We start from the raw sequence: 13,271 nt of genomic DNA, 5'->3' as shown, positions 1-13,271 counted from the left end.
AATGTATTTTAAAGCTTTCTTACGATATTATATAAATTGTTCGTTAAATAAAGTACTCAATCAATAAAACAAACGTTAATTTGATGAAATAAAAAATAATGAGTCTAACATCTTCTTATAACCGTTAAAAATAGATAAGCACACCTCACTAAAATAGGAACAAACCGACTACAACCAAAACCAAAGAGGGCAAGAATCAACTAACCAAAGCTTAGAACAAACCGCTAATAAGATACTTTTACCATACAATCATTGGGTACCCAGGGGTGGATTTCACAAAGGTAGTCCTAACTTAGGATTAATCCTAGGCAATGCTAAGAGATAGGACCAGTCCTAAGTTAGGATGAGTTACTGGTCCTAACTTAGGACTAGTCCTATCTCTTAGCATTGCCTAGGACTAGTCATAAGTTAGGACTACCTTTGTGAAATCCACCCCAGAACAGTTACTGTTTTTAGGACAAGGAAAACAAAATCCACAGTGTGCACAGAAGATGCAACAATGCTTCGTGAAATAAAATTTAAATTCTTTGAAGTTTATTTGGAAAGGAACGTTTGGTAATCACTCTTAAAATTCGTGGCAATACTAACTAGTGGTTTAGAAGCCAATACGCAGCTTTCGATAGCAAAAGCATTGTTATGAAACATTTCACTGCAAAGTAATTTGGTTATGTAAAACGATATCATTTTTATGTGCCATAAAATTTTAATTTGCGAAGCGTTACTGTCTCAACACTTCTCAGATTCTGTATTCCTATTATGTTTTATTTTTTCCTGTGTGGACATTCGCTCCGGATTTTCAGCGATATCTACAAATCGCAACCACCTTTTGAAGTAAAATTTTCATGGGTTAGGGGCATAGTTGTATGTACGTTTGTACCGGATGTCTAAAAAAAACTATACACTTTTGAAATGGCTGCCGAATAAAAAGTATATGATTCTGGAGGAAAAGGTTTAGGTGTACGAATAGCTTATGGTCTGAACTTTCATATGGCACCAACAAGTCTGAAAGTAATTCATGATTGGGTGAGCACTGCTCACTTTTGTGAAGGGTTGAAAATTAGGCAGCCATTTCAAAAGTATATAGTTTATTTTGAGACACCTGTTATAGGGTTTAAAACATTCGAACGGTTCTAAAACCAAATGAACACATTGTCTTTAAAGTTCAGGTCCACCTCCGCTAGGGGACCTCATTGCAGAGAATTTACCGAGCCAAGTACAAAGGTTTACAAAATTTCACACCTTTAGCAATCTTCCTTTCTTTTTTCCTGGCCAGCAGACTTCCTTTTAAAGTGGAAAAATTTAACAGTTTGAAAAACTAAGGAACATTATTAACACGCACCTATTTTCTAATCTCTAATCTTAATAAACTTTACGAAACAGTTGCACGATATCGCACCATGCACACAAACATGGTACCACCCTCATTTAAAAATAAGACTGCAGAGTTCCCTGACGTCTTATATCACTGGTCCAGCAGTGAAAGCCTCCACCGAAGGAGTTAGCATGTCTCATGGATGCTTTGACGGTCTTGATCCCAAGCTTCTCGAACATCTTGATGGTTGGTATCTCGTTGGAGTCTACCATGACGCGGTCTTCGTCTAACATTAGGACGTTCATTGAGAGCCATTGGGATCCAAGCCACAATGGATGTTCTGTAGGGAGAGGAATACATGAAAAGGTGACATATATTTTATGTTATTTCGGTCTTCGTCTAACATTTCATTGAGAGCCATTGGGATCCAAGCCACAATGGATGTTCTGTAGGGAGAGGAATACATGAAAAGGTGACATATATTTTATGTTATTTCGGTCTTCGTCTAACATTAGGACGTTCATTGAGAGCCATTGGGATCCAAGCCACAATGGATGTTCTGTAGGGAGAGGAATACATGAAAAGGTGACATATATTTTATGTTATTTAACAGGGCCCAATTGCCTAAAGCTGTTTAACAGAAAATACCGCTTGACGAATTTCTTTGCTAAGCAAACATTGAGTGGAGCACAAGTCACAACAATGTAAACAATGGAATTTTGGCTTGTAACCTGTTTCTGTTAAGCAATATTTTTGGTGCATAGGCCTACTGGTGCGTACCTTATAAACATTTTGGTTATGAATTTATTTGTTTCCAATTTCTTCTAAGATAATACGATTGAGAAATACAATTATACTGTTTGAGGGGCCAGGGCAAGGTCTTTTACTCGCTAGATTTTTTTTTACAACAAAGACTGGTCCACTGTCTCAAGGGAGTTCCCCATTAAATTGTACACAGACGAGCATTTGAGTCTGTCGTGTAATATATGTTGTTTGACAAACCTTACCCCACCAGGGTAAGAAGAGTTTTATTATCATGTCCTAACTTGAGGATTTTAGTTAAAAGAACACGTTGCCTTAGAAAATGTTTGTATAAGTAGAATACAATGATCTACACAAATATGCCTCGAAATTGCGTGGTTTTCTTTTTACCTCGTCGACTAACACGGTCGGCCATTTTGACTCCCATTTAATGGCCGACCGTGTTAGTTCGCGACGTAAAATAAAAACCGTGAAATTTTGAGTGATACATGTGTGGATCATTATATTCTACTTTTGAAACATCTTTCTAACATTATGCATTTCATAACAAACGGTTTCAAACGCTTTTAATAGACCAACTCGCCCGATCCAAGGTAACGTGTTCCTTTAAAAGTTTGTTTGGGCTGTAGTGATTCTAATAAAGTTGAGAGATTTTCAGGGGTCGAGATACTCTGAATCTCATCCATACCCTTAGGCATGAGTGGTTGGGCAGCGTCAACCACATCCCATCCAGCCTTCTTGAAGATTTCAATCTGATGGCATCCACGCTCTGGGTTGACTAGGATGAGGCCAGGGCGAAGGATGGAGAAGGTAGCATCGATGTGCATGGGGCGAGGGTCTTCGAAGGTAAGTTCATGAATGGTGTACTCGTCTCCAAGATGGCTTCTCATCCACTCAATACCAAATCTATTGGTCACCTGCAGAGGTTACATTAGGAAACAAGTTGGGTATAATTATAAGTCTGATTGAAGTCTCAAAGGGGCAATTTGCCTTAAAGGCAGTGGACACTATTGGTAATTATTCAAAATAATTATCATCATAAAACCTTTCTTGATTACGAATAATGGGGAGAGGTTGATAGTCTAAAACATTGTGAGAAACAGCTCCCTCTGAAGTGACGTAGTTTTCGAGAAAGAAGTAATTTTCCACGAATTTGATTGAAATCAAACATCAGAAAGGACACAACTTTGTGTGACAAGGGCGTTTTTTCTTTCATTATTATCTCGCAACTTCTACGACCGATTGAGCTCAAATTTTCACAGGTTTGTTTTATGCACATGTTGAGATTCACCAAGTGAGAAGACTGGTCTTTGACATTTACCAATAGTGTCCACTGTCTTTAAGAAGGGGGGAGGGGGCTATAAGCTACACACAACTTTGTTTTGAAAGTAGAATAAACTAGAGGGTTTACTTGAATCCCTTAAATATCATGTGCATTATTATAAATACTTTGAGTGGAATTGTGTTATAATTGAACAATAACCGTCCACTGATTTGCCTCCTTTTGCCACAGTGAGCGCGCTGTTTGAGAATGTGACGTCATTTTAAAAAGGGTTTATTTGTGGGTACTCTTTCTAGAACAAACAACTAAATGTCCACAGATTTACATTCAATTTCCCCCGGTTCAAAGTTTTTTTTTTCGAAAACTTCACGACTAATGAAGCTGAAACGTTTACAGGTAAATTGCATTACTACCATTTTCTTTCACCATGAGAAGCGATTCGCGTCATAATTAAGCCTTTTTGAGATATGGCAGACACAATGCTACAACACTATAAGGTTTGGGTAAATTTGTCTGCATATACCATGCATACACCCGAACCAAACAAGACAATCCTATCACGTCCGCCATACCTCAAAAAGGCTTATGGCCAAAGACTTGATCGACAAAAGGTATCAAAACCCTTTCAATTGAGGGGTATGAACAATACAAACCTGGCTCCTCTGTACAAAGATATCCCTGCCAGCTCTCATGAAGTCTGCCGCGTCAAAACACGGCTCAAACTCGGTAGTGAAATGGCGCCCTGCACGGTGCTGCTCCGTCCGCTCGGCTGCTGACAACATAACAACATCCTTAACATAAGAAAGATACAAAACGTATTAAACAACATATAAAGTTACCGTATCTTGATTATAACTAATAACTAGCCAAATTGGGAGTGGAAGCGTCGTGGCTGGGCGGTTACGAGCACCGAATTTTAGTGTTAATGATCAGGGTTCGCGTCTGAGTCATGACACGTCTTGTGTCTTTAGGCAAGACACTTATTAACCACAGCTTCGTCCTTCGGATGGGACGTAAAGCCGTTGGTTCCGTGCGTTGTGTAACGCACATAATATAACCCAGTACACTTATCGATAAGAAAAGGGGTTTGCGCGGTGTTCCTCATGGCTGGAATGGCAGCATGATATGCGCCACAGCACATAGACCTTTTCGCAAATACCAGGGCGCGCGCGTAAAGCTTGGAATTAGGTGCATTGTGGTCTTGCTGGTATCCAAATTTGATCCATATCTATCCCACAATGCACCTCATTCAACAGTCTGCGCTTGCGCATTGGTATTTGCGATAAGGTCTATTGTAAACCATTACATGGTACTTAAGGATTAGGTATTGTAATTCAAACGGGGTAGTCCATATACTTTGCAGGAAATACTGTACGATACAGCGCCAGGAGCGTCACTGGGTACGGATATGCGCAAAAAGAAAACTATTAATATTAGGCCTTCATAACCAAATTAACCAGATCCGTCCTCTCATATGAAGCCATGATTGCCTACACACACACAGCACGCGCAATAATTGTCAAAACACTCGAGGGACCAAGCTAGCTTGAAGCCAAATCCAAAGCCGAAGCCGGCGTTTCGAAAAGGGCCTTTGTCTGGGACTCACCTCGTTGTACAGCTCATCCGACATGAGAGGTTTTGGCGGAGTGGTCCACTTAGCTCCAGCTTTGAAATACTCCTTGATCAGTTCACGATAGCAACGATACTCAAAGAAGCGAGAACGCCATGCCATTGGGCACTCAATGATCTCGTCACCAATAATCAACAGGATATCACGAGGCATGGCGCAGTACATGCCTAGAGAGAACACATACAAAATAGCATTGTAGACTGGTACTGGGTATTGGGTTTACAGAAACAGTGATTTCATTGGATGACGGTTTTTTGTTACTAAAAGAATCGAGAACGCCATGACATTGGGCACTCAATGATCTTAAAATAGCATGAGTGTAGACTGGGCCGTCCAGACACTGGTTTTACAGAACCAGCGATTTCATTGTATACAAATGCAGTGACGTAAGCTTTTCATATATTTTGATTGGTCTGCGCTTGCACCGTGCATGCCTGGAGAAAAAAAAACAATTAGCGGAAAGGTCTATTTTCACCACAAAATGATGAAATAGAACCTAAAGGTACATGCACTTTTGAACTTATGAACACAGACCTCAACCTACTTGAAACGTAGACAATGCGATCTGAAAATGCGACCAAAGTTTCCCATAACAATGGAAACACGATTAGATTCAGGAAAACATAGTCCCCTGATAAGCAGAAGACAATTGGCCTCAAAAACCACGCAGGAATCAAAGTCAGTTGGTTGACAATGGTGGTGACCGATTGTGCTATATGTAATCTGCTCAGGGGTCGCTCAAAAATTCGGCTTGCCCCTTTCGTACGTTTAATATTAACTTTCTTACTTTCATATATTATTATGTCGACACAATTTTCTCATTATGGAACACCCTTATTTGGTGGTGTGGGTGGATTAGAACGGGGGTGTTTAGAAACCGCCAACAGTCGCCACAGAGGCCTGGCTAGCTACCTCCATGCTCAGAGGCTACATTATTAAAAGTCTGACATTGTCAGGGGGTTAGAAACCGCAGAGTTTTGTAATTCATCACTTCGGCAAACACAATAAAACCACTGATTCGAATCTCCAGAACCACGAAAGCCATGTGAAACTAAGGTGATTACGTGGGTTCAACATCTAGATCTGGTTGCTTTTTGTCTAACAAATTCAACACTTTTTTTTTAACAGCCAGTTTGTTTTTGGTCTCGACGTTTCGAACAGTATATACGCTGCTTGTCTTCGAGCGTACTGTTCAAAATGCCGAGACCAAAACCGGTGTCGCATGCAATAATGTCCTCTATGCTATACTATCCGGAGGACATTATTGCATATGTAATAATGTCTGCCGGACGGTTTTGCATAAGCAATCGTGTCCACCCGGACGCTGCTGCATAATGCAATTGTGTCCGCCCGGACATATTTGCATATGCAGTTGTGTCCGCTCCCGTGCAAAACCGTCCTTGCAGTAAATTAAACGCCCTTGGTCGACGGAACACGTTCGCCATTTTTTTTTTACAAGCTAAGTCCCATGAATGACATGGGAAATGTTCGGTCGTTGGGTATTTGCTGCAATAATAGAATACGTGAATATTCATACTGCATTACGTAGGTTAGTGCATGCACGCTCGCTTAATACGCGCGCACTTACATGTACAGTCATGTACATTTCCACCTGACGGTTTTTGCATAGCCCGGACACGATTGCATATGCAAAAGTGTCCGGAGCGGACAGTATTGCATGGCGGACACAATTGCATCTGACACCGGCTCTTTTCAAAGCTCAAGAGTATACTGTAAACCGGGTCTTTTCAGAGCCAACACTCCCTCAAAAGAGAACCATACAGGTTCAAGTTTACTAACATTGATAGTTTATTCTTATCCTTCAAACCATTGATTCGATTTTTGCTTTTGGGCCACCTACATGTACATCAATTGTACTAAATATATACCAGAAATAATAAAGAAAATCTTCAAACATGACTTGAAGTCAGCGGGTGTGTTGGCTCTGAAAAGAGTTTGATATCGAAACGTCGAGACAAAACCGGCTCTTTTTAGAGTCAACACTCCCTCAAAAGAAAATTCAAACATGGTTGTACCCGCAAGTTTACTTAACTATGGTTTATTATTCATCACACCATGTAAAGCTTAATGACATCACCCACTCACCAGTAGACTTAAAGTCTGGCGTGTTGTACTCCACATCGAAGTCAATGGGGTCAGGTCGCCTAACCGTGATCCCTTCTTGAGTCAGGATGTTGCATACCTCCTCGACCTCAGCGATTGCCTTTAGAAGATGCTCACGTGGCCAGGGCTTACCACTGTTTGACTCAAAGAAATCCCAGTGTTTCTCGGGCGAGCAGACCTGGGGGTCGATTTCACAAAGAGTTAGGACAAGTCATAACTTAGGACTAGTCCTAGGAGATAATATACAAATTGCATGGATAGTCCTAAGTTAGGACGAGTAACTGGTCCTAACTCGAGATAAGACTAGTCCTAACTCTTTGTGAAATCCACCCCCAGTGCCGAATCGGATTGGAAATTAATAGAGTTTACCCATTTAACCATACCTTTAAAGAAACTGGGGTTGGTTTTACAAAAAGAGTCAGGACTCGAGTCCTATAGGAGGTTATTAACAACTTTGGGCTAGCATGCTACTCCTAGGTTCGGACGAGTAACTCGTCCTAGCTCGAGATAAGACAAGCTTTATTAACTCTATGTAAGATCCACACCTGGAAACCTTTGGTAATAACAGTTTGAATATTGTTGACACCAAAACATAATTTGAATCTATTCCGACACCCATGAGTTCTAATGTTCTGGCCCCCAAAAACCTGACGATTTACACGTTATAGGGTTAGGGTTAGGGCATAATAGGGTTGGTGGTGAGGTAGTGTTATAGGGTTAGGGGGATAGAGTTATAGTGTTTGGGCTAGGGTTAGGGTGACGTAGAGTAAGGGTTTAGTGGTATGGGTTTAGTGTCAGGGTTAAAGGGTTAGGGTGACGTAGAGTAAGGGTTTAGTGGTATGGGTTTAGTGTCAGGGTTATAGGGTTAGGGTGACGGTAGAGTAAGGTTTTTTTTTAATTGGTATGGGTTTAGTGTCAGGGTTATAGGGTTAGGGTGACGTAGAGTAAGGGTTTAGTGGTATGGGTTTAGTGTCAGGGTTATAGGGTTAGGGTGACGTAGAGTAAGGGTTTAGTGGTATGGGTTTAGTGTCAGGGTTATAGGGTTAGGGTGACGTAGAGTAAGGGTTTAGTGGTATGGGTTTAGTGTCAGGGTTATAGGGTTAGGGTGACGGTAGAGTTAGGGTTTAGTGGTATGGGTTTAGTGTCAGGGTTATAGGGTTAGGGTGACGGTAGAGTTAGGGTTTAGTGGTATGGGTTTAGTGTCAGGGTTATAGGGTTAGGGTGACGTAGAGTAAGGGTTTAGTGGTATGGGTTTAGTGTCAGGGTTATAGGGTTAGGGTGACGTAGAGTAAGGGTTTAGTGGTATGGGTTTAGTGTCAGGGTTATAGGGTTAGGGTGACGGTAGAGTTAGGGTTTAGTGGTATGGGTTTAGTGTCAGGGTTATAGGGTTAGGGTGACGTAGAGTAAGGGTTTAGTGGTATGGGTTTAGTGTCAGGGTTATAGGGTTAGGGTGACGTAGAGTAAGGTTTAGTGGTATGGGTTTAGTGTCAGGGTTATAGGGTTAGGGTGACGGTAGAGTTAGGGTTTAGTGGTATGGGTTTAGTGTCAGGGTTATAGGGTTAGGGTGACGTAGAGTAAGGGTTTAGTGGTATGGGTTTAGTGTCAGGGTTATAGGGTTAGGGTGACGTAGAGTAAGGGTTTAGTGGTATGGGTTTAGTGTCAGGGTTATAGGGTTAGGGTGACGGTAGAGTTAGGGTTTAGTGGTATGGGTTTAGTGTCAGGGTTAGGATTAGGGTGACAGAAGAGTTAGGGTTAGTACTAAGTTGCGCTAGGGTTTAGTGTCAGCTGATTAGACCTAGGGCTAGGATTAAGGTTAACATTATGAAAAAGGGGGGTTCACAGATCATGTAACGAATTTAGCATACCTTCACTTCAGAACTGAACGGAGGTACAACGCTGTTGTCAATACGTCCTACAATGACTTCTTCCAATCGGTCCCACTCGTTATAAGAGCAGACAGGGCTAGTCTTAGGGCCTGGAGCCTCCTTGATCTTAAAGGCACTCGCCATGGATGACTCGGAACGACTGCCACCTAGTGAGAAGGTGGATTTGTTTTTTGCCAGATAAAGATAAGGCTAAAAGAAATCAGAAATGTATTTATTTATTATGATTTGTTCTTCTTATTTTTGTTCTTCTATAAATTATTATTAATATTTGTTATTTATATTATTAGTTTTATTTTTTCCCTCTTGATGTGGAGTTATACTACTCCGTTATTTCAACAACAAATATCAGCGACAACATACATTAATAAAACAAGCTCCAATACATACTGCTATTATATATCATACACAATGAGCTACGGGAGGTAAGACAAAGAAATTCAATTGATAACATACAAACAAAAAATACACAAAACTCCACCACCAGGAGAACATTTCATTGGTAGACCCATTATCAGCGGATGCACAAGCCCCACAGCAAAGATTTCTGAATTCGTGGACTATTTTCTCCTTCCGATAGTTACCTCGCAACCTACATAATGTCCGTGACACAACAGACATATTGCGTAAACTTGAAGAAACATCAATTCCACAAGATGTACTTATTACTAGCATTGATGTTGTCTCAATGTACACAAATGTCCGCCAAACAGAGGCAATTAATTGTATATGCAGTGCGCTCGAACGAACAAACCATCAATATGCCATTAACAAACCACATTCCTCATACATCCGTACTCTTCTGGAACTCATCATTGGGAGAATTTGTTTCCAATTCGGAAATAAATATTTCCTACAGAAAGTCGGTTGTGCCATGGGCTCTACAGCCAGCCCCGAAATATTATGTGACATAACCCTCCATGATCTCGAAAATCAAATCCTCCAACAAGCTGACAATATACTCACTTGGTGGTGCTATAGAGATGACATTCTCATAATCTATGGCGGTAACATTGAAGAATTCAAAAACCTGGTAAATACCATGAATCAAATGCACCCCACCCTCAAATTCACTTTTGAGGCCTCAAACTGTTCAGTGAACTATCTTGACTTAACTATATTCAAAGGTAACAGATTCCGTGAAACCGGTATACTAGACACCAAGGTCTACACCAAACCCACAGAAACATATCAATACCTTCATAAATCCTCATCCCACCCACCACATGTTTTTAACGCATTCATATACGGGGAAACCCTCCGCTTTGCAAGAAACACCAACAACATTGAGGATTTTCAAGAGAAAGTCGAGACCTTCACAAACAAACTAACAGCAAGAGGTTACACACATGATGAAATAAACACACAGATACAAAAAAGTATCACATCATGAACGTGCTAACATGATTCACAAACCACTGGAAGTACACCAGCAAAACAATAAATCACCTCTCGTCTTCACGACAATATACAACCCGGCACTTTTCCACAAGGATATATCACGGGCAATCACTAAACATTGGCCTCTAATTCATAGCGATGAAACACTCACGGAAATTTTTCCGAACACACCCTTCATTGCTTTCAAAAAAGACAAAAACATACGGGAAAAGATCATCAGAGCCAAGTTGCCACCGGACACAACTGAGTCCGAAAGCGACATCGACGGTCCCTCCCCCGCAAATAATTCTCTAGAATTACAAGAAACACTTGAGGTCTTGATTGCTTTACTTTGAATACTATCCAACAAACGGTACATGCCTTGGTTATCTATTCAAACATACAAATATACCCATACGGCTATGTCATAAACCCCACCATATTGGTTGCTCCCCACATCTTTTTCAAGATGTAAACAAGAGATTACCCGATTCATTGAATCAACCTTACATGCAACTGACGAGGAAGCTTACATGACTTCCGAAAACTATACTTCATGCGAATGCGAATGCGATACGAATGTTGACGTCACAAATTAGCTTAGCTCGCTTTTGATTCGAACCCACAACCTGTTGCAAGCCCTGCAGTCTAACCAACGGACCACTGGACCACAGTTAGCATGTTATATATATATTTTTTTTCCTTTTTCTTTAGACATACACAATGATTACAAGTTGGACAGGGGCTGTCAAGGTTAAAACAAAAGGATAAAACTGTCACCAAGACATGTGTAAAACCAGACACCCCTGCCAACGATGAAAACATATAAAAGGCAGTTTGTCTTACATCCTGCATGTGCTAAGGAGTTCAGTCCAAACCGTGACCTGGGGCCAATTTCATAGAGCTGCTTAAGCAAAGAATTTGCTTAAGCACGGAACTAGCTCGCTTGTTTTACACATGTTACTGGCCAAAGTTTCATGCCATATACATTGCTTGTAACTGGTATTTAGCTGTTGTTTACTTAGCATAACAATTGAGTGGAGTCTTGGCCGGTAATCTGATTTTACTAAGCAATGAATTTTTTGCTTAAGCAAAATTTTGTGCTTAAGCAGCTCTATGAAATTGGGCCCTGGGTTGTGTACATTCTTTTATCAGATGTTTTTAATGAATAAAGAATAATCAAATAATTATAACATTATTGCGATTCAGTGATGGGTATACAGATAGTGGTAAAGGAATCTAGACTTTTGAACGGGATCAGCCCCTCCCCGCGTGACAACCCTGGGTTGAGTCTACTTTTGATAACGTTTTATACAAAAGCTATTTGCACAGCTTCGGTTTTTAAGTTGATAAGCATCAAACCCTGATGCAAACTTTGACCAGGCCTCGATTTGCACAATCCCTTGATCTGAATTTAGAAAAAAGGTTCAGTTGGTTAGATAAGGGAGGAAAACCCCCAAAATGAAAACCCACGAAATTAGGTAGGGGCTGAAAACCCAATCAAAGCAATTTTCACAGGTTAGTTTTTATTGTAGGCATAGCTATAATTAAAATATTTGAAGATTCCAAACAACAAAGGTAAGATTGGTTTACCTTTCTTGCTCTATCCACTGTCCTCATTGCGCGCAGTGCTCCTCTAACTGATTGAAGTACATTCATTTTGTTTGCAGAACTCCGTCGGACCTGCAAAAAAAAAAAAAGTTCAACCCTTTAACCCACACCTGTGACGTCATGCTATTATTATGTTTTGATTTTTAGTGATTTTCAACAGACACAAAAAACTGGAGAGCGACACCATAAATATAATGGTCTGAATACTTTATTATAAAATAACAGAGGTACATTGCTACTGAAATAAATTAAACCACGAGATGTTGACGGCACCACGCCCAAGATCCGACTGTCCCGAATAATGGCAAGCTGATCTCTTAAGTTGAGAACAGTCATTGCTTACGTAATGGTCGTTCAAACTGTCAGCCAAGCAAACCTGATGAGGCGCAGTATAAGGAATATAAAACGCTTCACACAATGCACCACAACACTATTGTTAAATCGCTCCATTATTTCGCACGAATTGCGCAAAAGGTCGTTTAATTCAACCATTGTGCAAATCAAACTGTCGCATCGCGCCAGTCATACAAAATAATAAAGCCTATTAGGAATAAAGTGAACGACGAAATAGTAATAGACCATTGTTTGAAACAGTTAGAGCAGGCTACAAATGTGTTACTTTCCACACGAGAACTTACAATTTCATTATTTAGTTATAAGAGTATTAAGACACATTATTTTTGTTTAAGTTAACTGCAACAGTCCCTTTAAGCACAAGTCATCAAGTCAGATAAATCAAGTTCATTTTAACCAGTATACTTTTTATAAATTAATTCAAATTGCTGGTGGGGTTTACTGTAGTGAACACGTTTACATTCAAACACAAACAATATTGCGCCAAGTTGCGCAACAATGGAGCGATTTTAAAACTTACCTTTAAATGTTATAACATGAGGTTTCAGATTGTGTGAGGTGTCGAAAGACGTCCGGGTAGTTTGTCTACTCAGTTTCGAATAAATTCAGATCAAGGGATTGTGCAAATCAAGGCCTGGTCAAAGTTTGCATCAGGGTTTGATGCTTATCAACTTAAAAACCGAAGCTGTGCAAATAGACTCAACCCAGGGTTGTCACGCGGGGAGGGGCTGATCCTGTTCAAAAGTCTAGATTCCTTTACCACTATCTGTATACCCATCACTGAACCGCGATAATGTTATTTATTAAAATTATTTGATTATTCTTTATTCATTAAAAACATCTGATAAAAGAATGTACACAATCCAGGGCCCAATTTCATAGAGCTGCTTAAGCACAAAATTTTGCTTAAGCACAAAATTTTGCTTAAGCAAA

The 13,271-nt window shown here is 40.3% G+C and overlaps 1 protein-coding gene across 1 annotated transcript; it reads right to left on the bottom strand.

The window, feature by feature from the left end:
- Nucleotides 1-405: 405 nt before the first annotated feature.
- Nucleotides 406-12,044, bottom strand: LOC117300881 (glycine amidinotransferase, mitochondrial-like). Its single transcript, XM_033784737.1, has 7 exons — nucleotides 11,967-12,044; nucleotides 8,976-9,185; nucleotides 7,093-7,288; nucleotides 4,963-5,153; nucleotides 4,010-4,147; nucleotides 2,763-2,991; nucleotides 406-1,652 (listed from the first exon to the last, which is right to left on the bottom strand). Exons 1-7 carry the CDS (start codon nucleotides 12,030-12,032, stop codon nucleotides 1,426-1,428), a joined length of 1,257 nt encoding a protein of 418 aa, XP_033640628.1. The 5' UTR covers nucleotides 12,033-12,044; the 3' UTR covers nucleotides 406-1,425.
- Nucleotides 12,045-13,271: the final 1,227 nt, after the last annotated feature.

Source organism: Asterias rubens, chromosome 16, assembly GCF_902459465.1.
Source record: "Asterias rubens chromosome 16, eAstRub1.3, whole genome shotgun sequence".
Taxonomy (NCBI): domain Eukaryota; kingdom Metazoa; phylum Echinodermata; class Asteroidea; order Forcipulatida; family Asteriidae; genus Asterias; species Asterias rubens.
This window is presented reverse-complemented; position numbering and strand designations above follow the sequence as displayed.

Coding starts and splice junctions, on each gene's coding strand:
- LOC117300881 (XM_033784737.1), bottom strand. CDS start 12,032: ATGAATGTACTTCAATCAGTTAGAGGAGCACTGCGCGCAATGAGGACA. Junction 7,289..8,975: donor CGTTCAGTTCTGAAGTGAAG/GTATGCTAAATT, acceptor ATCGACCCCCAG/GTCTGCTCGCCCGAGAAACA. Junction 2,992..4,009: donor TCTTTGTACAGAGGAGCCAG/GTTTGTATTGTT, acceptor TAACCTCTGCAG/GTGACCAATAGATTTGGTAT.